General features: G+C 38.1%; 1 protein-coding gene across 8 annotated transcripts in view; it reads left to right on the top strand.

The window, feature by feature from the left end:
• The window catches only part of RAPGEF6 (Rap guanine nucleotide exchange factor 6), a 192,166-nt gene extending 171,437 nt beyond the window's left edge, over window positions 1–20,729 (top strand). For 6 of the 8 annotated variants that reach the window (XM_047873242.1, XM_047873234.1, XM_047873224.1 and 3 more), the window contains 7 exons: window positions 1,240–1,460; window positions 3,893–4,084; window positions 6,543–6,677; window positions 11,768–11,996; window positions 13,298–13,800; window positions 16,091–16,405; window positions 17,125–20,729. In XM_047873242.1, coding sequence (XP_047729198.1) covers window positions 1,240–1,460; window positions 3,893–4,084; window positions 6,543–6,677; window positions 11,768–11,996; window positions 13,298–13,800; window positions 16,091–16,405; window positions 17,125–17,150 — 1,621 coding nt within the window. In that variant the 3' untranslated portion in view covers window positions 17,151–20,729. Of the gene's footprint in view, window positions 1–1,239; window positions 1,461–3,892; window positions 4,085–6,542; window positions 6,678–9,204; window positions 11,997–13,297; window positions 13,801–16,090; window positions 16,406–17,124 lie in introns of those variants that run through there. The other 2 variants (XM_047873264.1, XM_047873253.1) reach the window with 1 other exon arrangement.
• The last annotated feature ends 3,723 nt before the right edge of the window (window positions 20,730–24,452 follow it).

Here is a 24,452-nt window from a genome sequence, read left to right as displayed (position 1 = left end):
AAGTTTTGAAGTTTCTATGTGTACAAGTAGTGACAACCATGTCACAGATTCTGCCTGACCAGCAGCAATCAAAAGTTGCTTTCAAATGTAAGACACATCTTAATTCAAAGATATTAAAATTGTGAAAGAAAAAAATACTGTGACACTTTTACAACTTTTGTTTTGCTTAATTTACAATGAACACATTAGGGTTTTATTGTCGGTTTTAAATAGTATGTGAGCACTGCAGAACAAATTGTTCTTTGTGATCTGTGTATTTAGAATATTTTAGGGTAAATATGAGGCTCGTTTAGATAACCCATAGATAACTTTATTATTTTGGAGTGAGAACTGCATTTAGAATAAAAATCATTTAAGAACTTCGTGTTTCTAGCCTCATTAGAAAGGACAAATAGCATTGCTTTTCCTGTTTTCCACTGGTTCCAGATGTGGCCATTATAGAATGAGGTTTGCCACAAAGAGGTTGGGTGAAGCTATAGTTTGTTTGAACTGTGGTTATTTCTACCCAGCTTGCAATTCATCGCAGAGGCATTGCAAAGAAAGTTCCCAAGTCCCAGATCCTCAGTCCAGAACCACATATTGCCTAACCATTCCAAGTGTGAGTGGGAGATTGAGCTTTCTCTTGTACTTCTGGTCTCTGACTATACGGAATTGAGTATAAATGCCTATTTTTCTTTTCGGCCGTTCTCTTTGAATTTGGCCAAAACACTTAGTGGTAAAATTGGTTAGCTTTCTAAGAGTGGCCTGCTGTAGATAGGAATGGTGATGGCTATGGCATGTACAAAGAAGCAGCACAGATAAGCAAAGCTCCTGTAGAAACTCCCTTGCTCAAGAATCCTGGTATAGAGATCTGGCTAAGGATGGACTTGTTCTGACTCAGACTCTTGCCATATTTTCAGAGTTTGGATGGCCTCCTGGGGGCTGCTGTTTACTTGTCCCAGCTGTGCCATGGATTGCATAGGCACAAACAGATTTCATGGAATTTGTTGCTGGGGCACGGGGTTGGAGGGAGGAGGAAAAATTATTATCTTACTCTTTTGAATTCTGCACTTTGCCGAATCTTAAAACTTAGAACATAGCCATGTGTGCCATATTACTTTGCATTAATGCTCTTCATCTTTTAACTCATTTGCATCAGCATGCAGTAGCATTAACAGAACAAAATTCTTTTAATCTTCAGTCTGCCATGTGTATATCTCATCTTTACTGTCCCTCATTGTGATATCCATCATCCTACAGGTCATTGAGTCAAGGCAGCACAAACTCTAACATGCTAGATGTTCAAGGAGGTGCTCACAAGAAAAGGGCACGCCGCAGCTCTCTGCTCAACGCCAAGAAGCTATACGAGGATGCCCAAATGGCAAGAAAAGTGAAGCAGTATCTTTCCAGTCTGGATGTAGACACAGATGAGGAAAAGTTTCAGATGATGTCATTGCAGTGGGAGCCTGCCTATGGTACCTGTAAGTACAAGTTTTCACTTAATGTGATGTTAAATAGTACAACAAAATAGACATTATATCTTTACAGTTAAGCTTAAGTCCAGTGAAAATTAACTTTCTCTCAAAAAGGTTTCTGACATCCCAAGCGTCAAATGATCTCTTATCTGGATACTGAATTCCATCCGTTCCTAATTGCCATGTGTAGGAAACTGAGGGTTGAAGAATTCTTTAAAAAGCATTAGAGGGGAGGCTGGGTGGCTCAGTTAAGCATCTGACTTCAGCTGAGGTCATGATCTCATCATAGTTTGTGAGGTCAAGCCTTGCGTCGGGCTCTGCCCTAACAGCTTGGAGCTTGGAGCCTGCTTCAGATTCTGTCTCCCTTTCTCTCTGCCCCTTCCCTACTTGTGTTCTCTCTTTCTCTCTCAAAAATAAATAAATAAACATTTTTAAAAAATTATTAGAAAGTTGGGGCCCCTAGGTAGCTTGTTTGGTTGAATGTCCAACTTTGGATCCTCTGTCTCCTTCTCTCTGCCCGTCCCCTTCTTGTTCACGCATGTGCTCGCGCGCGCGCGCACACACACACACACACACTCTCTCTGCCTCTCACAGAAATAAATAAACGTTTAAAAAAATCATTAGAGGGGCGCCTGGGTGGCGCAGTCGGTTAAGCGTCCGACTTCAGCCAGGTCACGATCTCGCGGTCCGTGAGTTCGAGCCCCGCGTCAGGCTCTGGGCTGATGGCTCAGAGCCTGGAGCCTGTTTCTGATTCTGTGTCTCCCTCTCTCTCTGCCCCTCCCCCGTTCATGCTCTGTCTCTCTGTCCCCAAAATAAATAAACGTTGAAAAAAAAAAAAATTAAAAAAAAAAATCATTAGAAAGTCTTCTTATAAAAACTGGAACATTATAGAGGAGCCCTTCAGTTTGAGGACGTTTTTATCTTCATCCCTAAATACAGAGTAAAACTAAGTGAACTTTTATCTTCGTTAAATTTCATAGATATTTGCCAACTAGGAAATGGAAGAAATTTAATTGAAAGCCTTATAAACAATAGGTGTTAGTAAGGTGAACTAAGAAAAGTGAGGCACATTCTCATATTAAAATACTGGAATTATGTGGGGGAAAAAGGAGAGCCTATTCTCAAAATTTTTTAATTACACATAGGCTTCCCCCACCATTTGTAAGTAGAACATTCCTATGAAACATTTTGTAGGCCAAAATGACATAAAGGGAAGAAGCAGTTACCATTAATTTCTATGGAAAAAAATTTGAGTGTTCCCAGATCCAAAAAAATAACCTCTGTTAGGCTTTTCTGATACTTTAGGACACATCTTACTAACAGATGCACAGAATAAATCTAGATAGAGCACACAGGCTCACAGACACAATTTAAAGTTATGGCAGTTTAGGGGCGCCTGGGTGGCTCAGTTGGTTAGGCGTCCGACTTCAGCTAAGGTCATGATCTCACAGTTGGTAAGTTCAAACCCTGCGTCACGCTCTGTGCTGACAGCTCAGAGCCTGGAGCCTGCTTCAGATTCTGTGTCTCCCTTTCTCTCTGACCCTCCCCCACTCAAACTGTCTCTGTCTGTCTCTCTCTCTCAAGAATAAATAAACATTAAAAAAAATTTTTTTTTTTTAAGTAGCAGTTTGATACTGAGGTGCTGAGTGTAGTTTCTGGGAAAGTAGCTTGTTGGTTCTCTTCTCACTGCTTCTTACATTGCCTCTGTAAGCAAGAATCCTCTTTGAATTTATTTGGGCTATTTGGGCTAATTTCTAATGTAGGTATTTCGTAAAAGCAAAATGGAGTAATACAACTTGTGAAAGCCGAGAATACCCATATGAACAACATAGGGTATATGTGTCTGGGTCAAGGAAGTCATGAGTTGTAAAAGCAGAAATCATAAATGGTAAATTACACTATATTGTAACAATCAAAAAAGATTAAGTTGTAAGTGGCTGTTATTTTACGCAGTGGATGTTATTTTACACATATATATGATTAAATGTTATGCCAATAAAAATTCCAATAGGATACTTAGAACTTGATAAATTGCTGATAGAATAAAATTGGAGAAGGAAACTGGTATGATCCGATTTTCATGTTGGAAGAGGCACTCTGCTGTTCTGTTGAGAGTGGCTTGAAGTCATAGACTAGAATTGATCCAATCAGGGAAGTATTTCAGTAGTGTAGATGAGAGGATGTAAACTTGGCTGTCACTGTTATGGTGGAAAGGGGACCATTTAAGTTAATGGGTTCAGAATGTATGGAGGAAGCAACTTAATTCTACAGACATTTTAGAAGTCATGTTTTATAATACATGAAATTATTTTTAGGAAGATTAATCTGTTGTATTTTTTCTGTTAAAAATAGAAGGTTTTAATGCAGTCATTATTGTCATAGTGATAACCTTGCCTAAAAAAGTACACAGTTACATAATTCTTACTCTGTTCTATTAGTGACTAAGAATTTCAATGAGAAAAGATCGGCCAAGTCATCAGAAATGTCTCCAGTGCCTATGAGATCAGCGGGCCAAACAGCTAAAGCACATTTGCATCAGCCTCACAGAGTGAGCCAGGCACTCCAAGTGCCAGCTGTTAATTTGCACCCCATCAGGAAGAAGGGACAAGCAAAAGACCCCGCCACATTATGTGAGTATTCACAATTATTGCATTGATTTAATTAAAATTTCCAGGGGAGTTAGAATGAAAAATAATTACAAATATAAATGCTCAGAAGATCAGCTAGTATAGTTCATATAATTGTCATTCATGAATTGAAAGATGTTTGTTTGCCTCTAGGTATTTGATAACAGCATAAATATCTTAAATGCTGATAATTAGAATTCCTGTAGTCCTAGCAACAGAAAACTTAGAGCAATATGCCTAGGTACCAAGCATTTGCTGCTTTCAGAGGTGCATTTGAACACTTACCTAACGCACCTGCAACCTATGAGAATGAGGTTGCTTATTCTAAAAATGTATATTGTTTTTACATTCACGATCACTTCTCAAAAACCTAGTGAGGAGACGAGAGAAGATTGTAAGGTTTATAAAGTATAGACCATGCTTTATCCCTCCTCTGCTAGGCCGTGTAGAAAAGAAGCTACATTTAGTTTGGTTCCTAACATTAGCGCTTAACCCATGCATTATACATTTAGGACATATTTAGTAGAACTTTGTGAGTTTTATTTGATTTTGTTTTGAGATCCAAAGTTGAATAAGAAGTGCCCCCCACTCCTTGCCTTTGCCAGGTTTCCATTTTGGTACTATAGACCCACAAACCGGTAACAAATATAATATGTTTGCTTTTATGCCTAGAGTATGTTCAGAGCATATAAAAAAAACAAAAAATGGGAAGTTTCTGGAGCACACAGAGCTAAGTATAAAGTGGAACTTCAGAGCAGGCTTTGTGGAGATAACACCTAAGCAGAGTTTTAAGGCTTGGTCAAGAGGGAGGTAATGAGGCAAAGACTGCAGAGAAATTGCTTCAAGCAAAGGAAAAGCATGGTATCTGCAAGGAGCTACTGTCAGTTTGCTGCCTCTGAGTGTAGAGCTGCAGAAAGAGTGCTGAGAGACAATAATAATTAAAGCTACCACCTACAGAGTACCGCCTGAGTGCCAGACACAGTTCTGAGTGCTTTATGCTTTACTAAGTTCGTTACGTTCATTTAATCTTCATAATAACCCTATAAGATAGGCAATACTCTTGTTTTAGAGAGTAAACAAAGAAGGTCTCAGTAACTTACACACTGCCAGTGTGTGATGGAGGTGGGAGTTGATCGCAGGCTAACTGGCTTTAAAGTCCTTTTTTTCAACCATCATATTAAACAGCCTCCCAGGATGACAAGAAGTGAAGTCCTAAGCATGCTGAAATTTTAATATGGCATGCCAAAGGACAGTTGTCCGTGGGTAGCTGTTGCAGACATTTGAGCAGGGGAAGGTTATGGTCCACTTTATATTTGGAGAAGAACTAGAGTAGGGAGGGCAGTGAGACTGCAGATAGACAGTCCAAAAGGAGGGCTGATAGAACAATTCACTGGATGTTGCTCAGAGCCCGAGCTAGTTTGATGGTTGGGGAGATGAGGAAATAATTGGGTACAAAATTGATGAAATCAGTCAATATGCTGGTCAAGTGAGAAATAGGAGAGGTGTAGGTCTGGCTTCTTACTCGGATGTCATCACCCAAGAGGCAGTATTAACTCTAAGTAGCCCTCTTTTTGCTTGTTGTAATATGGCTGTTATTTATGTGATAAATGTATTCATATTAAAAAAGCACTTAATTAAGAGTAGTGTGAGTATACCGTGATTTAAATTTTAAATTTCTGCATTGTTAAAAAGGGCCGCTTGTTACTATGACAAATGCCCATCAAAGTTGGGCTTACTTTACTGATTACAATAGTGTCAATAGCTCTTTGACTTTTCTTAGAGAAGATCTATAATATAAAAATGTCAGTATCGTGAAACCATTGCTAAGTTTGACCTATGCTAAACAGGAACGTCTATTCAACAACAGTAAAGATAGAACTTTGCAGCATGTTTCCAGTGGGCTCCATACCATTTTTCTATAAATTCATGATTCTTTCTGTTGTCTACTTTTCTCCTATAGTGTGAATTTAGTCCTATTGAAAAGGGCTGGACTGGCAGCCCGGCAGCCTCTTCCATATGCCCACAGGTAGTGACAGTGCCAGCATCCCTACACTGCCCTGGCCACGTGCCTCACCCTGACTTGGAGAGGCCACCTCTAGAGGGGAGAGAAGAGTTGGAATCCATACCTTCCCTATTAAGACTTCCGACAAATGTGTTAATTGTGGGGGCTGGGACACTATACTCAAACCATTAAATCGGTTTCCCTTACGCCACAAAACAGACAACAAAGAACTGTTATAATGTGGTTTGTGCTGACTAGCTGAATTGGAACCAGTAACCTAGAGGTGAGAATCTCTGTATGCTATTACCCAGTCATTTAGTCCCTGTTTGTCATTTACACATTTCAGTTGACTACACTAGCCGTTTCGCATCATGGCTTTAGTTACGTAGCGTATTAGGCACCTTACAGATATTTTCATTGTGAAGTGATGCTTACTTGCTTCTTGGGTTTTATTTTCAGGTACAAATTTACCTCAGAAAGTTTTAGGGACAACTGAAGAAATAATTGGTAAGAAACATCCAGAAGATACGATCTCTGTGGCATCATCCTTACATTCTAGTCCTCCTGCATCTCCTCAAGGCTCTCCTCGCAAAGGTAAGACGTAACAGTTTAAGCTAGTTGTTCTTACACCAAGCAACACTTTGTGACACGTAATTTGCTTTTTCCATCTCTAGTGATAATAGAAAGTGAAGAAACATGTACCTCCTGATACTTTTTGAACTTTCATGTTTTAGTTTGAATTATTCAGATGCTCTCCAGGTGTTGTGCCTTATATATGCAAGGACTTCTGTATTCAGAGTGGACATGCATAGATAAGAATGAAGGCAGAAGTCACAGTCACATCATTCTTTGCAGATTCTTGGTGGTGTTATTCAAATTTCCAATTTTTTAAACATTTCTGTGGAGTATTTTAAAATACGAATTTCTACAATAAATTGGTTTTAACCAGCTACAAAATTCGGGGGAAAAAAGCATATTTAGGTTGATATGTTCCTTTTTTTAGTAATGGAATATTATTACCTTTTTAGTAATAGGATTTAAAATAACTTATAGCCCTGTGGATTTTACATCACACTTAAAGAGAACCTCTTGATGTAAAATGCCTGAAATCGGTCTTGTTCATTGACCTACATTTTCGTAATTCACAGTGAAGCTTTTTTTGTCTTGAGTAGACTGGGTAGTGTGTATGCAAATGCAATTTCACGTTAGCTGCACGTGTAGTATTTTAAATGGTGTGTGTATTTCTTACACTGGCTGCTCCACACTCTTTTTGTATTTGGTTAAAAAGTCTCCTTAGTTCTGGCATCATCTTCCTGGATGTAAAAGAATCACATGTTTAAATAATCACAGTACAAGAGGGCACATGGGGTTGGGGAAGAAAACCTTATGAATTCTAGCAGGAATGAAAAGCTTCCAGAGCTTTCCCCCGCTCCCATGTTCTAAGTTTGATCCCACTTTTGCGAGCTCTTTTTTTATTATTTGCCATATTTGTGGCAGCGATATGGTAAGTGATGTCAGACCAGAGCTTGAATTCTAACTCTGTTCCCCACTATAGCTGCATTACTAAGCCCAGGTAATTTATAAGCTGAACAAAGACCAGCTATTTTAGGGACCTTATACAAGGGTTAAACGAAATAGTATTTATAAAGCCTGATAGATGATAAGTGTTTAGTAAATTGAAGCGTGTCCTCTTTGTCCCTTCTGCCATCCCAGGGTAACTTAGCTTCATTCTAACGTTTCCTGTTCTCCTTCACATAGCTGAGAGAAGCTGGAATTTTCATTCAGATTTTACTCAGAAAAGATTAGTAAAAATTAAACAGGATGTATAAACAATATATATTAACAGGTATGTTTTTAAAACACAGGTCTCTGATCTTGTGGTATGTAGCTCACATGTGATTTTGTGAAGTACAGTCTGTTTCGTCCTCTTACTGTGTGCCTGGTGCCCTCCGAGGTGCTCCTTACCACATCCATTCACACAGATGGTCCTAATGAACAGTGGCTGTGTGTTCTTAATCCTCTTTCAGGCACATCTTTACACCCTCCACCCCTTGGGGAGACTAATCGGAAGTCCCATCATAGACAGTTCTCTAACTAGGAAACTAGTTGATTGGATTTGGTGTTCTTGCCTGAACGTTACTTGTGAGAACAAGAATTTCCCCATTGCTCTCATTCTCGACAGAAAATCTACTCTCACCACTAGAATAGAGAGTCTTTGCCACAGTGTCTTTCAGTATGTGGCCAGCAATTGACCTTGACATTCATAGCTTTGGGAGCCTATCATAGGCATGTTGAGAATCTTTGGAAACCTGAGGAGTTTATTATCTTTAAAACTGTTACTAATTGTTTGTACAGTATGTTTTACCAAAACCCCAACCAGTTATTGGATTTCTTTTTGTTTCCATAGACATGGTCTTGCCAGTAGTCTGTAACTGAACAAAAATGTTATTAAACTAAGAGTACAATAGTAGGATCTGTTTCTGGTTCTTGCTAAACTTTGGAATTAGTGTTCTGTTTTTTAACATTCAAGGAAATAAGCCTAGATTCCTATTTTTTATAAGGGGAATTTATATAAGTAAGAACTTTTAAAAAATGACATCAGGCAGCCTTAACCTCTGTCTTCCTCAGTACATAAGGAGGGCAACCTTTCCACCTTGGAGATGAAACAGGATCAGAAATGGTGCTTTATAAATACTTATATTGTCCTTAGTATTTATATGTCCTGTCTGGCTTTTTACCAAGCTTTTTCTTAGTAGAATCTGCCTGAAAATTATAGACATAGTTACTTTTGAGAAATAATTCTGGTTACCTGATACTCTTGTCATATTTTTCCTTATGATTTTACCACCCTGGCTTACTTTCAACAATATTTTATTACCAGCTTGTTCTGATTAAGGTAATTTTTCTCCCATGTTCTGTTTTGCAATGACTGAAGTATTTATGGTATATTGTAGACTTCTGTCCTTTAAGAAATACATTACTAGATTTCAGTTTTTCCAGTATTGTTAAAATGTTTGAATTTTTTTAATAACAAAATACTCTGTAATAGAAACCAAGCTAATTGTGATTAATTGGAAAGAATTAATTGACCGTGACAGGGTTTTTGCATCTCTCCCTCCAGTTGGCAGTATCCTATCTGATCTCAGCATCCTGCTGCGCCTCTCAGGGTCTTCCTCATCCCCTCCCCGTGAGTCCAGCACCAAGATCAGTGGCCAGAGCTGCCCCGGCATAGGCGGGGTTTACTTGCAAAAGAAAATCCTTCAGATTACCAGGAGCACAGCCAAAAGGACAGACAGGACCGAGAAGGCCACTGAGGAAGATAGAGACAGGACAAGTTGTGAGAACACAGCCAGAAAAAGAGTGACGTCCCCGTTTAGAAGATTTAGGGAAAGAACTCTTTCAAGGGAGAGACTAGCCAACAGCAAAAAAGAGGACGCAGATCACAATCAAGCTACAGAAAGCTGTGAGAAAGTGAAGGATGTTGGAAGCAACATCAAAGATGAGAAAGGGAAAGACATCTTCAGTTCAAATAGCCGAGGCAACAGTAACACTTTAAACTGCTTCTATACGCGATTCAAGTCTAAAAGGAGAAAGACAATCTGATGGAGTTCCTTACTTAATTTTAGTGTGGAATTTGTTTTCATTTATTAATGTAAATGTAGCTTAAGTTATTTATTGAACAAATTTTAGTCAGAAAACTTAGTGTATAATATGATTGATATAGGCATTTTATGATTAGTGTTAAAGGTACTCTAGCAACAAAGTCATATTTATATAAAGTGCCTTATTTGTACATGTTATTTTCCTAATGTTAGTAAAATTTATACTCTTGTTTTCTGTAGTTGGCTTTATTTCCTACTGTGAATGAAATAAGTAGAGGTACTTTTTAAAAATCAGTATTTACTTTCTCATGAGAACACCCAGGAATGATCTTATCACCACCTTTACCTCAGAATTCATTGTTCTTATTACTGCAACTACTTTACCTGCTAAGGGAAAAAGAAGGCAAGAAGCTGCATCTTGTCCACACTTCTAATTTTATCCGTTTTTCATATAAATCTCTGGCCCAGAGGAGGAAGAGGAGATAGTCTAAAATAGCAAGTGAAATTCATGTGGAAATTTGTTAAAAATGTAGTTACTGTGTCTACCACAAACCTCATAAATACTGAATTGCCAGAAATAAGCCCAAGAATATATATATTAATAACCCTTTAGGTGATTCTTAGAGCTGATTATATTTGAGAAACACTGATCTAACAGATACAGGGATGTAATTACTCTTAAAACAGTAAAGCAGGTCTATCCCCTAGGATAAAAGAGCAATGATTTTTTCTTTTGAGGAAGAATTTATATATGTTTATATTTATATATTTTTAAATTTACTACATCCGTTTTCATGGTACGCTTGAAAATTACCAGTCAATTCATAAAGGGCACTGAGAAAGTAGCGGTGAGTGGTCACAGGTCAAAAGACTGACTTATCTCAACTTGTCCTGGGCCTGGTCCCATAAGGCAAAATATAAATCAGCCATATTCTTGGTCTTAATTTTTCTTTTTGAAATAATTAGTGGAACTACTCATTATGGTTATTGTTCAACAGATTTTTTCTTTAGTGACTTGAGTTATATGTGAATATAAAACCTGTAGTTTTTCTTAATGAGATTTCTAGGGATTGTCCTGAAAGTCATGTATCTCTTGAACCTCATTTGTCCAGTGAACAGGAAAATAATTGTTTGCTTCGTTGACACCTACTGGCATTTTCTTTTCTTTCTAAATAAAAGAGGTTTTGTTTACTTTTCTAACAGTTATCAAAACAGACATAATGTACATTTAACTGTCATGCTGCAGATTTATTTTTGGATGCTTCCATCTCATTCCATCTCTACCCCTTTATTCCAGAAAATGCAAAAGAAAATGTCTCTTGCTATATCTGCTGTGCAGTAAGTCAGAGAACAATTTAAAACAGGCAGATGCTGTTTTTTTCAGAACACATTTTTATAAATTTGTCAGTTTTGCTGTTTAATGCAATATTCTTCAAAGTTGGTGAAGAAAAAGGAAACCAGGTATAAGATTAAATCCGTATTTATTAAAAAATATGAAAATAATTGCTTTCAACTTGGGGCAAGACTCCTTAGGTATTATTCAGTATATCTAGGGTAAGTATGTGTGGTTGGAGAAAGCAGAAAAGAATTCTTTCTCTTGAGTCTTGATTCCCCTCCCCCACTCCTACCTCAAGGTGATATTCTAGACATTCAGATCAGGCCATGAAATATTTATGTTCATTAAAAAAGGAGACGCAGGATTAAAAAGAAGTTGATAAATTCAAGATGTCTGCTTTTTACTATTTTGAAATACATGTAATTTCTCCTTGTTTTATTAAATGCTTACAACTATGTGAGAACGTGGGGCAGGTACATATTTGGACTAGTTTCCTCAGTAGTCCTGATTTTGACTTCCAATTTCTTGAGTTTGGAGGTGGGTTGGTACAGTATAGATAGGTAGGTGAGTGAATATGGAGGGAAGGTGTGTAGGAGATTGGCATCATTACAGCCACATAGATGGAAACTGAGATTGCTACTCACCGTCTTTTGCTGTTTTTATGCTTTTCTTTGTCTTCTCCCTGACCACATACCCCTACCTATTTCCTTGTTTTGTAGTTTGATCACTTGTTTTTTCTCATTTAGGTTGTACACTTATGCCATCAACTAAATCTGACAACTTGTCTGACTCCAGCCATAGCGAAATTTCTTCACGATCCAGCATCGTGAGCAATTGTTCTGTTGACTCCATGTCTACAGCTCTACAGGATGAACGGTGTTCTTCACATGCTATGGCGGTCCCTGAATCCACTGGACCATTGGAAAAAACAGAACACTCCTCAGGGATAGGAGACCATAGTCAGCTGGGCCCTGGGTAAAACATACTTGCCTGTGTTCATATCACAAAACCCAAGCTGAGTGGCCACTGCAAGCAGTGCTCCCCAACTTGGCCTTAGATATCCCCTATCCCCTGGGGTGGTTGCAGGGGGATCCCTAAAATAATATGAGGGCCAAGCATGGATTGTCTGTATTTCATTTGCAAATGAGTACTATTTTATGTATGGGTGCTCATTTTTGAAGTGTTAGTGAATTCAAGTAACTTTCTGTCAAGTATATTTTTATTTAATAAGAACTCACAGAAGCTGCTGTTGACAACAGGGGAGGTGGTTGTTGCACTGTGGCTGTTAAGTTAGAGAATGCTCAAAAAGATTGTATAATGGGAAGTATACCCAGTACTGTACACAGTGTGGACATGTTGAGGGAGTAGGGCCAGTCCTTGATCTGAAAGTATGATTTGGAGAGTAAGAATTAAACCAGCTTGTGGAACTCCAAAGCCTTTTTTTTTTTTTTTAAGTTAACTGGAAATTTAAATTTACAATCACATAAAATGGAAATCTTTGAGAAAACATTGAGAAAGTTGATTCTAAGCCGATAAATAATGTTAAATTTGGTATTCCTTAATATGAAAAACTGAAGATATAGTAAAGTATTAGCATATTTATAAAAGTTTTTAAAGTATGATTCTCTAGACCAGGGTTCAGCAGACCTTTCTATAAAAGTCAAAATAGTAAATAATGTCAGCAGGCTATCAGTTTGCCTCAGACCATACAGAAACATCTGTTGGCCAGATTTGACCCTGGAGCCTTTATTTGGGCCACCCCTGCTATAAATACTAGAATTCATTTAATAGATTTTAGTTAGTCGGGGAAGTTACTCTTTACTTGGCATTGTAGTAGGCTGATCTCAGAATTAAATTGGAAAACCAAACATGGTTCCTATAGTTGAGAATTCTTTATTCTGTATCCATGTAGAGAATGTAGCATTATATTGACCAAGAATGAAAATGTATACTTAATTGTATTTGTTTCAAACCTCATTTTTCATTTTCACTTAAAATCAATTCAAGAAAAATTCTTAGTAATCTTGCTAAGTATTTGAGTTTCTTCCATGTATGTTTCTAGCTAAATACTAACATTAATGGGAATAGAGATTAAGTGATGATTAATTACAGTGTCTTTTTTTCTTTCAAAAGATTATTTTGGTATTAAACATTGATGATTCATGTTCTGTAGTCTCTTGTAGGCAGTATTACTTGGATTGGACAGGAGGTTTTTCCAGGAAGCCAGTAAATCACTTTTAATTGTGTATCCTTAACTTTTTTTTTTTTTTAAAAAGGTGGACACTGTCAAAGCCATCTCTAGTCAAGAGTTTAGCTGTGTCATCTTCTATGAGTAATGAAGAGATTTCTCATGAACATATCATTTTAGAAGCAGCCGATAGTGGTCGTGGAAGCTGGACTTCCTGTTCAAGCAGCTCCCATGACAACTTCCAAAGCCTTCCAAACCCAAAAGGCTGGGATTTTTTGAACTCTTACCGACAGACCCATTTGGATGGCCCCATTGTTGAAGTTGAACCCCCTGACTGTGAGCCCTATTCCTGTCCTAAAGGCTGCTCCCGAACTTGTGGTCAATGTAAAGGAAGCCTAGAGACTAATCAGATGAGACAGAGTTGGGCCTCCTCCAGTTCTCTGTCTGACACATATGAACCAAACTATGGGACAGTTAAAAGGAGAGTGTTGGAGAGCACCCCACTTGAGTCCTCTGAAGGCTTGGACCCCAAGGATGGCACTGACCCAGTTTATAAAACTGTTACTTCAAGTACAGAAAAGGGCTTGATTGGTAAGTTGTGTGTTCTTTGTCATATCTGTGGCATTGAGAGATTAAGTGGCAAAGAATCGCATTGGGATATGTTGGCCCAGAATTTTACACTTGGCAAATATTCCATCTCTCTCTCCGACCTCTCTTCCTGCCCTCTACAAACAAGTTATTTTCAGAAAGTTCATGCTTTCTTAAGGGTTTGGGGGCATGTGCTCAAGCCTATTAGACTCAAGCCTATTAGACTAAAAGACTGTTATGAAGGTGTTTAATTAAGGCGACAGTTTTGTTTTGTTTTTCAGGTCTCTTTGGTTTCATTAAGGAAAGATTTTATTGTTATGCAGTAGTAATGAAGGGATTGTTCTCTCTCCACCTCATAGTTTGGGCCACAAATGTTTTCTACAAATGGTAGAAACTTTGGTACTATTTTTAGATAGCAGAAGTGAGGGTAATTGTGTTTAGAAAGTCCAAATTTTCACCATACCCTTCTAGCACACAGCGTGGGTGCCCCAACTCCTGGTGTGGGCTCCATTCTGACCACACGCAGCTCTCTTGGTGTATGTATCCTTTTAGTATTTTGCCCTCAAATATATTTTTTTCATTTATTCCTTGAATTATGTAAATATTAGGATATAGTAGCCCCTGCTTTTCTATTTATATGGAATTACTATATTATGAATCAACTCTGTAACATATTCCTGAAGTCAATTTAAATTTCTAAGAATGTGAAAGATGTGCTGATTTTTATAGCACATTTGTAGTACATTTTTTTTACTTGTCAAATTGCATTATGGATTGGGATTTTTAGCTCATTCATTTTTTTCCAAGGATTTTTTGTTAAATCTTTCTAGGTAACCACTATGTGGATATATAAGCATGTGTGTGCAAGGATATACAATTAATCTCTTGTCCTTTTAGGCAACTAGATTTTTAAGAATCTTTTATTTCATTTCCAGATGACTCTGGGCAAATTCCTTAAATTCTTCATTCTTGTCTTACTGGTCTTGACAACTTGTGCTCTGCCCTGTCCCTGCCACATCCTCTCAGCTAGGAATGGAAATCCTTTAGGACCTTGATACTATATGCAGATTTTGCTGGTACATTTGTAGAAATTTCACTATGGGAGAACTTGATCCTCTAGAAGGAGAGTTAATATTAGAATTATTAATGGTCCTTTTTAATTTATTCTGCTTATATATAGGTAATGCTTGTGTTTAAAAGTTACTTACGTCATCAGGATATTCAGATCCACCTGTCCCTTAGATCCTGCCAATCGCTCTTAATTTCATGGAACTTCCTTTTTTCTTTAACCCATTTCTGATGCTTTTTGAAACTTTGCCTTACTCCCAACATTTGCAAACTTAGGGAAAAGGATTTTAGGTCACATTTTTTCTAAAGTCACAGTTACTTTTTCAAAAATGTTTTAACAGTTACTCATTTTTGAGAGATGGAGAGAGGCAGAGCATGACTGGGGGAGGGGCGGAGAGAAAGAGAGACAGAGAGGGAGACACAGAATCTCAAGCAGGCTCCAGGCTCTGAACTGTCAGCACAGAGCCCCATGCAGGGGCTTGTGAACTCATCAACCATGAGATCATGACCTGAGCTGAAGTTGGACACTTAACTGACTGAGCCACCCAGGCACCCCAATCACAGTTATTTTTAATGTCCACTAAAAACCACGGAAACTTAAGATGAATTGCCTAAAATGATAGCTGTTTTTTTCTTTTTCGCTTAGTCACAGATCAGAAGTTGGAAGGAAGGTTCTTGAAGGAATTAGGACCTCTATTTCCCAGAACGTTAATGTTGTTCATATGCCAGGACTGATAGTCCACCTGGGAGGCCATGAAACAGTGGTTTGTGTCTCAGGGACAGGGTAGAAGAGACCTGAAATAGAAGGCCCAGACGTCCTTCCTGTGAAAATCCTCTCAGTCAGCAGAGCATAGATGTTCAGGGTAAACTCTTCAATGCTTCTGACTCCATCGTCCTCAGACCTGGAGTCGTCGAGGAGCCAGGCAGACATCTCTGTGGTGCAAGGGCCCCCTGCAGAGGGGGGCCTGTCATGGCATCATTGTTTTCAGTTCTCTGTCACTCTGTTTATTTATGTTTATAAGACCTCATGTGATTTATGTGTTTGAAAAAACAGGTTTAATACTAAGGTTTAAAATAGTATGTTTTTATAATCTGTCATTGTATTCAAATATATTTATTTAGTTTGGTTTTGGTTTCTGTTTTGTCAGTGTAATAAGTTTCAGTATGGTTTTTTTCATTTCTTACATTTTTCATTAACATTTCCATTGCTTATTTTTCATGCCAGTGTACTGTGTCACCTCACCCAAGAAGGAGGATAGGTATAGGGAGCCACCTCCCACTCCTCCAGGATACATGGGCATTTCTTTAGCGGACCTAAAGGAAGGACCCCACCTACACCTAAGACCTCCAGATTATAGTGTGGCAGTGCAGAGGTCAAAGATGATGCATAACAGCCTCTCTAGACTTCCACCAGCTTCTCTCGGTAGCAGCCCCGTGGCCTGTGTTCCATCGAAGATTGTAACTCAGCCTCAGAGGCATATTTTGCAACCATCCCATCCTAAACTAGCAGATGTGACTGACGCAGATAGCGAAACAGATGGTATGTTGACAAACTACCTTAATGGGTCTTAAATGAATTGCTGAATACATTAATTGGTCTTTACTATGTTATTTTACATAATCATTAAGGTTACATGTAAAATGCCTTACAAATCTCTGGTAAAAAAAAGAAATTCCTAAATACAGGGGTGTATTTTTTTTTTAATGGAGAGATCAAGCTGCTTGTTTCTTTGCGCCTTGTACCTTTCTTCTGGCTCAAATAGGGTATTCTCATATTTGACAAATAGCTCAATCTCAGAGGATAATTTCAAGAGGAGGCACTTGACATTAGTGGAGTTGTGTCTCTCATAAAAGCATGAAAACTTCAAAGTGCAAATATCAAAGTGCTGAGTTGCCTGAATTCATGCCGTTGATGTCGTTTCTCTTATGAGCAAAACTCTTGACTGACTGCAGCTGGGGTGATATTTCAAAAATGGTTCGCTTTATTAAAAATAAGTAAAATTGTATCCTTTTAAATAGTAGAGTAATGAAGTGATGAAAAAGCAGTTAGGAAATTGTAGTTCTTCAGCCTTCAAGTGTGATCAACACTCATAAATGTCATTATAATAAAATCAGGGCCCTGATGGGATATTTGAGAGGATTTCTCATTGAAATTGACTAATTGTCTAAACAGGTAACTATGAATGAATAGTATGAAATACTATTGATTTTCATTAATATGCCTCATCTACCACTTTCCTCTGTTTTTACTGTTTGCAGAAAATGAACAGGTCTCAGCAGTCTAGACTTTGGAGCACCCGTTTGAAGTTTACTGAAAGTCGTCGGGGAAGGAGTGGGTAGAACCACGTCATGATTCTGCAGGCCATTGCCAACAAAAAGCTTGCTGCTGCTGCTAATCCAGAGGTTTCATTCCCCGTACCCTGAGCAATGAAATAGCCCTGAGTTATGCTTCCTTTTATTTAATCCTTGTAGATGCATAGTTTCTTCAGCTATGGATATTGTGCCTGGAAACCAGTCTTCACTTCACACACCAGACCTGCCTTGGGACCACAGTTACTAGAACAGATTCAAACTCAGAGTCCTCCCTGTGTATATCAGATTTTTCTTGAAGAAGTTATTTTTAAGAGAGTAGTGGTAGTATTTCCAAGCCATAGCTTGGGTTAATGGACAAATTGAAAATGTCTGCCAATACCAAGGATACTCTTGTGTATTTGAAAAGTAACTTATTATTTCAAGTTTTGTGGTTTTCTTTGTATTGGGGAGCTACCATTAGTGGATGTTTATGTTTTAGGCCATAAAACTGTCTCTGGTCTGAACAAACTGAAGTCATCTTTACAGGATGATATGCTTAATGTATACAGAGATGAACTTGATCTGTTGCACCAGTGCAAGGTAGGGTCTCCGTTTGAGTGGGGAAGGAAGCCGTATTTGGTTGAGGTGTTAGGAGGGAAGATACTGCCATCTGCTGATTTGGAAGGCCAAATGAAGCTGCCACAGGGTTTCTTATCAGTCCTTTGGGAAAGGGAGGCTATAATTAGGTCGGTAGCCACCCTCATCTCTAAAGAATGAAGTTTTCCTTAAACATGTATACCAACCGTTTTTGAAGTGAATGTCGTGCTGCATCTACCTAGAAGTATAAATCCAGTAAGTAGGGAATGGGTTCTAGAGAGTTCTGCAGAAACCCAAAACAAAAATTTTTAAATGCTCAAATAATGGAGTTCTTTTTTTAAGAAGGAAGTGCAATCATTGATGTGTAATCATGGAGATGAATTAAGCTTTATGTAATGTTCTGCAACATCCCCTCCACTCAATCTCACAGCATGAGGCTGTGTTCATAAACCTTGTGGCCCCCAGCTGCCTGCAACACAGCTCATTAGTGTACCAAGGTATTAATTGGTTGAAAATTTTAGGGGGGACAGAGGAGCTAGAATTATGGGAATGATTCTCTCTTGGCTCTCAGGTTAAGCCCTTGAGAGGAAAGAGATCTGTGTTTTAACAGTCTGTTGGGCATGGCGCTCCTTAACTGTTCAGTTAAAATTTCCGTGACTGTTTACTGGGCGACCTAGACCTTACACATTTTTACAAATTAAATACGGTGTTTTCTATATCTTAAGTTTAAATTTAATCATGTTTTAAAAATGTAAATGCAGGTGAGAGCTTAATTAACTTCTATGACTACCAAAAAAAGAAAAAAAAAAAAAGCCAAAGCCATTCATGTGCACTACCCAGATCAACTTGGAGCCAAAATGGGATTACTTCTGAGTACTAGTTGTCTATGTGTGAATTTATAGGATTTAGCTGGTTTGTGATTTCCTTTTCAAGACTGTGTTTCCTCTTTTTTTCCTAGCTGTCTCTTCTCTCTCTCCTTCCCTGCACCCCCCACCTCCACCCCAACCCTTGGTTTTTGTTGTTGTTGTTGTTAAATAGGCTTCATGCCTTATGTGGAATTTGAACTGTTGACCCTGAGGTTAAGAGTCACATGCTCTACTGACTGAGCCAGTTAGGCACCTCTCCCACCCCAGTCCCCTTCGTTTTAAAATCATGAATCATTTCCAAGTGGTAAGTGGCAGTGGTCTATCTTTTCTGCCAAAATGATTGTCTCTTCATTTTAGGAAAAATAGCCTATCTGAAAACTTCTTTGGGCCAAAAACAAAAAAACAAAACAAAAAAATGTCAATCTGAAACTTAAAGCCTTAAAAACCTGCCCACCACCCCACCCCACCAGGTATGTCAGAATGAGGCTAATTGGCTCTCTAGCTTTCTTGGTCTGTTGAAATGGAAGATGGCCTGGATCAAAAATCCTGGTTTAAAAGTCACACTGTAGTGATTTAACCTATAAATACTGGTCCTTTGATTACAAAAAATGTTCTTTCACTGATTTATGCAGTATTGTTTTCATGTCCAGAGCCAAACAAAGAAAATGAAAGATACTTTTGTTAGTCATTTTTTTTTGTCAAGTTTGAGTATTTATTCTATTTTATATCCATTTCCCCAGAAAAAAAAAATGTGCTGTTTGTAAAATATCTGTTCATTTGCAGGTGTTTGAAATCATATGGGAGCCTTACCTGTCTTTGTCCTTAATGGTGTCAATAATATCTTGCACAGAGAGTCAGAGGCTGTGCTTTGGGACTGCACCTTGTAGCTGACTTTGTCTGGCTCCAGCTGTGAGTGTTTGAGTCAGCCAATCACAGTGATCAGGAACTAAAGCCAAATGCTTTGTATGTGGTATGTGTGTATCTCCTAAGAACTCATGGAGTTTGGATTTTTACATTTTAATTTTAATTTAGGGAACACTTCTGCCTTCTCTTAGTTTGTTACATGACTAGAACAAGAGAAGCCTTAACCTGTATTTCCTCCAGTTCTCAATCCCCATTTGTTTTTGTTTTTATTTTTATTTTAAAATTTTAATGAGACTAGTGCCCTCATCCCACCTCAACTCTAAATCTGTCGGGACTTAATGAAGTAGTAAATCCTCAGTGCAAAGTTTCTACCAAGTAAGTTTCAACAAAACAGTTTCTTCATAATGAAAGATTTGAACAATGAATAAATCCAGTATATACTTCCATAAAAGTTTATCTTAAGTCGTAGATTCTTATTTCCTCCAAATGATTACTATGAATCTGATCTTTGGGGAGAAAAAGACTTAACTGTTTTTTCATGAGGGTGATAAGTCACACTGTCATCATCTGTATAACCTCCTTGAGAATCTCCCAGGCCGGGAAATGAGGCAGTAATCATGAGGATTCCCAAGAACAAACCTAATTTTTATAAAGTGTTCTCTTCTCTATAAAAAGAAGGAGAGGAAGAGTTTCTTTGTATATTTAAAACAATTACTGTTATTCTGATACATTTTAAGTTTCTAAAAAATGTGATATTAAAGTAGATGTATCCCATTAGCAGTACCTTAAAGGCCAGAAAAAAGGGATAAATCTTCAAAAAAGTGTCACAGTACATTTTCAAATTTAAACTTGAACTCCAGTTCATCTTCAGCTTTTGTTGTGCTTTTTTAAGGCTTCTTTATTTTTGATACACAGAATGCAGTTGTACTTGACCTTTTGAAATAGAAACATGTGAGCTTATCAGAAAAAGACAAAACAAAACTGCACAGTTGTAATTGAATGCAATTATACTGCACAATTCAGTGATTGTAAAGTATCCTGTAATGAGCAATGTTTGTCTCCTATTTTTTGATACCTCTTAAACTTATGTCTTTTAGAAAGACAGTGCCTCTGTATGCTTTTTGTATTTTTACTGAGTGTAAATATTTGTTATATTTTTGGTTAAGAGAATGTAAAAGTACTGTTTATTATTATCATATCTACTAATACATTGGTGGAATCAATAAAGAATCTACATTAACCTTCTCTGCACGTTATTACAAGTGAATGGACACAGATAACTCAAGAGGGCCAGTCTGGGACCGGCATTGGTGTCACATCTCCAGATACTGGAATGATCCAATTATTGTTGACTTTGTAGTGTCTTATAAAATGCCCACCTGTTGTTTGGTTCTTACAAAGTGTGTTCGATTACGTATCAAGCAATAATGGTTACTCCCATTAGGGCTTGTTTTTCTCTTATGACAGGAAAGTCTGTGGGCAGACTGTCCAGGGCTAATCAAGTGACTGCACACTGCTGTCAAGGACTCGGGGCCCTTGTCAGGACATTGATACCTCTTGACATCACCTCTGTTTTGTAGGAAGGGCTTAAGGGAAAAGGTGCAAATTTTATTAGCAAAATAGCAGCTTTTCCAGAAGCTCCACTAGGTATTTCTGCTTTTATCTCACTAGGCAGAAATGTGTCACATTATCGGTGGCTGCAAGGAAACTTGGGAAGTGAACTTTTTTTTTTAAGTATATTTATTTTTGAGAGAGAGGTGGTGGGGCTGGGGGCTGGAGATGGGGGAGAGAAGGAGAGAAAGAATACCAAGCAGGCTCTGTGCTGTCAGCTTGGAGCCCGACACAGGATTCGATCCCACCAGCCACTGTGAGAGCATGACCTGAGTCGAGATCAAGAGGTGGACACTCAACCGACTGAGCCAGCCAGGCACCCTGGGACGTGAACTTTTTAGTTGAGCAATCCATGGTTCCAAATACAAGTGGGATTCCTTTCAATGAAGGAGGAAAGAATGCTTGTTGAGTTGGCAGCTGGCTTGGCCCAGCACAGCATGCCTATTGCCCACTCCTCTAGTGGCAAAAAATGCAGCAGCTTCTTTTACGGGATCAGATCCTAGGACCTTGGCAGAGAAGGAGGAAATTATGTTTTAGCATTCCTTTCTAAAATTTTCCCAATCTTTAGTCTGTACCCAAAGAATACTATTTCTGTGAAAGGTAGGGCTTCTTCGTCCTCCCAGCACACACACCAGGTTTTCCCAGGCTGATCCTTCCCCTAACCATTTGTGCAGTATCACTAGTTCATTCCTGTACTTAGAAAATACTAAACATGGGTGTAATAGGTTCAGTAATGGCTACCCAAAAATATCAAGCCCTAATTTCTAGAACTTGTAGATGTTACTGCATTTAAGAACAGGCTCTTTGTAGATATAATTAAGCATTCTGAGATGAGATTACTTTGGATTATCTGGATGAGTCCTATAGGCCAACACAAGTGTCTTTGTAAGAGAGAGACAAACTAAGAAGATAAAAATAGACCTAGTGGAGAAGGCAGTGTGAAGACAGCAGATGTGGCCAGGAGTGGAAGGATGCCAACAGCTTCCAGGAACTAGAAGAGAGGAGATTGTTCCTTAACGCCTCTGGAGGACACCTTGCTTTGGATTTCTGGCCTTGTTTTAAGACACCCAATTTTTGGTCCTTTGTTACTGTAACCCGAGGAAACTAATACACACTACGTTATTTGTCTGATATTGGGGACCCAGAATCTGCAACCTCTCTGCCATCCTCCAGAAGCACCTGATGAACAGAGACCAGGGGTACTGGCCACCCCAGAAGCACTCTCTATAGCCACCTGATCAGTCTGTTGTTTTTGCAATTGTTTACACAAGGGACATTCTGTCATCCTTGCCAAACTTAATATTTCTCATTTTTCTCATTTCACACATTGTGATAGTGTGTACTGGTATCTTACTGTGGTTTTAATTTTCACAATGACTAACAATGCTAAGCATCTTTTCAAATATTTATCGGTCTTTTGGATATTCTCTTTTGTTAAATGTTTTTTTAATTTTTTTGCTAGAATATTGAACTACAGTAGTTTTATAATGACCTGTATCTAGCAATCTTAATTCATTTATTCTAGGTTTGTGTTTCTTTTGGATTTTTCTAGATACTCCCTATCATGTGCTCATAATGACTTTTATTTATTTCCAGTCATTTTGCCTTTCATTTCTCACCTGATTGCACTGGTCACGGTGCTGGTACAGTGTTGAAGTGGTCAGGGTGAAATTCCTTTCTTTGTTCCTGATCTCAAGGGTAAATTTTGTGATTCGCTATTGATCGGAATGACTGCTCTGGGGTTTTAATAAGTATTCTTTAGGGTGAATTTAGGGTGTTTCCTTTTATTTATAACTTGGTAAGTGGGTTTGTGGTGTACTGAATTTTGGCACATGACTTTTCTTGAATCTGTTGAGATGATCGAATTATTTTTCTTGTATCTCTTAGTGTGGTTAGTTAGTTCATAGATTTCCTAGTGTAACCCCTCCCTCTTCTACACCTGCTCCCCCACTCCACCATCGGCTTTGCTAGAACAAACCCCACTTGGTTATGATATCTTCTTTTTATAGATATATAAACAAGATATATAGATATATCTTGTATTTCTTGATTGATTTTGCAGTATTTTACTTAGAATATTACATCTATGTTCGAGAGAGAGATGGTCTCTAACATCCCTGTCTTATAACACCCTTGTTAGGTTTTGGTATTAAGGTTAAACTGGACTCGTGGAAAGAGCTGGAAGTTACTCTTTGTCCGTTTTTGAAGCTTATGGAAGATTGAACTCTAGCTACTTGCATCTTCCCGGACTCTCACCTGTCTCGTCAGCTCTGGAACACTGATGAGCTCCGCCTCAGTTTCTCCTCCCTTACATTACAGCCTGGAAGTTTTCTTCAGGTAGTAAACTGGGGCAGAGGTAAGGCTCAGCTCTTGTTTTTGTGCTCTCGAGGATTTCTGTTCTTCACTGCCCGATGTCCAGTGTCTTAAGTGGCATTGTTTTACATGTTTTCTCTAGTGTGTTAGTTACTTGAGGCATGAGGGTAAAGTGGTACTTACTCCATCTTGACTGGAAGTGGAAGTCCATATAGAAAAATTGAATATAACTGTCAGTAAATAACAGTAACAAGCAAGCACACACACCCTATCTCCCCCCTCCCCCCCCCAAAAAAAAAGCATTTAGGATACAGAGGGCAGGAACAACACAATTAACAAACTTAATCTAATGGACTATATAGAACACTTAATCAGCAACAGCAAAGCCTATGTTCTTTCCAGGTGAACACAGAGCACTGATCAAAGTTGGCTCTCTGGTAAGCCATAAAGTAAGTAAAAAATTGCGAAAAGTTGGACTCCTGTAGAAAAGGCTCTCTGTAAAAATTAAACTAGTAACACAAACTAAAAATTAGAAGTTAAGAAATGTTTCCCCCAATAGCCTGGTGGAAAGTAGAAAAAAAAATTTAATTAAAATGGAAATATGAATATCAAACCTTTTGGTTGAGATTAAAGCCATACTTAAAGGGGAAGTTTGTAGCCTTAAAATGTATATGTAAGAAAGGTAGGCTAAAAATGAATTAAACATCCTTCTCAAGAAACCAGAATAATAACAGCAAATTAACTTCTAATAAATTCAAGAAAATAATAACAGAAATTAATGAAATATATAACATGACCAACAGAAGATTAACAAAGCACTAAATTCTTTAAAAATTTTAGACTAATAAAATTGCTAATCTCTTAGGGGGAATGACCAAGAAAAGAGAAAAATGGCAAAACTGTTATTAGGAATGAAAAGGAATCATTATGATTAACGTCATTAAAGACGAGACGTTTAAAGTAACCAAAATATAGATGAAATAAATTCACAGAAAAAAACAAGTCTGTAACAAGGAAAATTTAGTAATCCTGTGGCTGTTAAAG

This window comes from Prionailurus viverrinus, chromosome A1 (genome assembly GCF_022837055.1).
Source record: "Prionailurus viverrinus isolate Anna chromosome A1, UM_Priviv_1.0, whole genome shotgun sequence".
NCBI classification, from domain to species: domain Eukaryota; kingdom Metazoa; phylum Chordata; class Mammalia; order Carnivora; family Felidae; genus Prionailurus; species Prionailurus viverrinus.
This window is presented reverse-complemented; position numbering and strand designations above follow the sequence as displayed.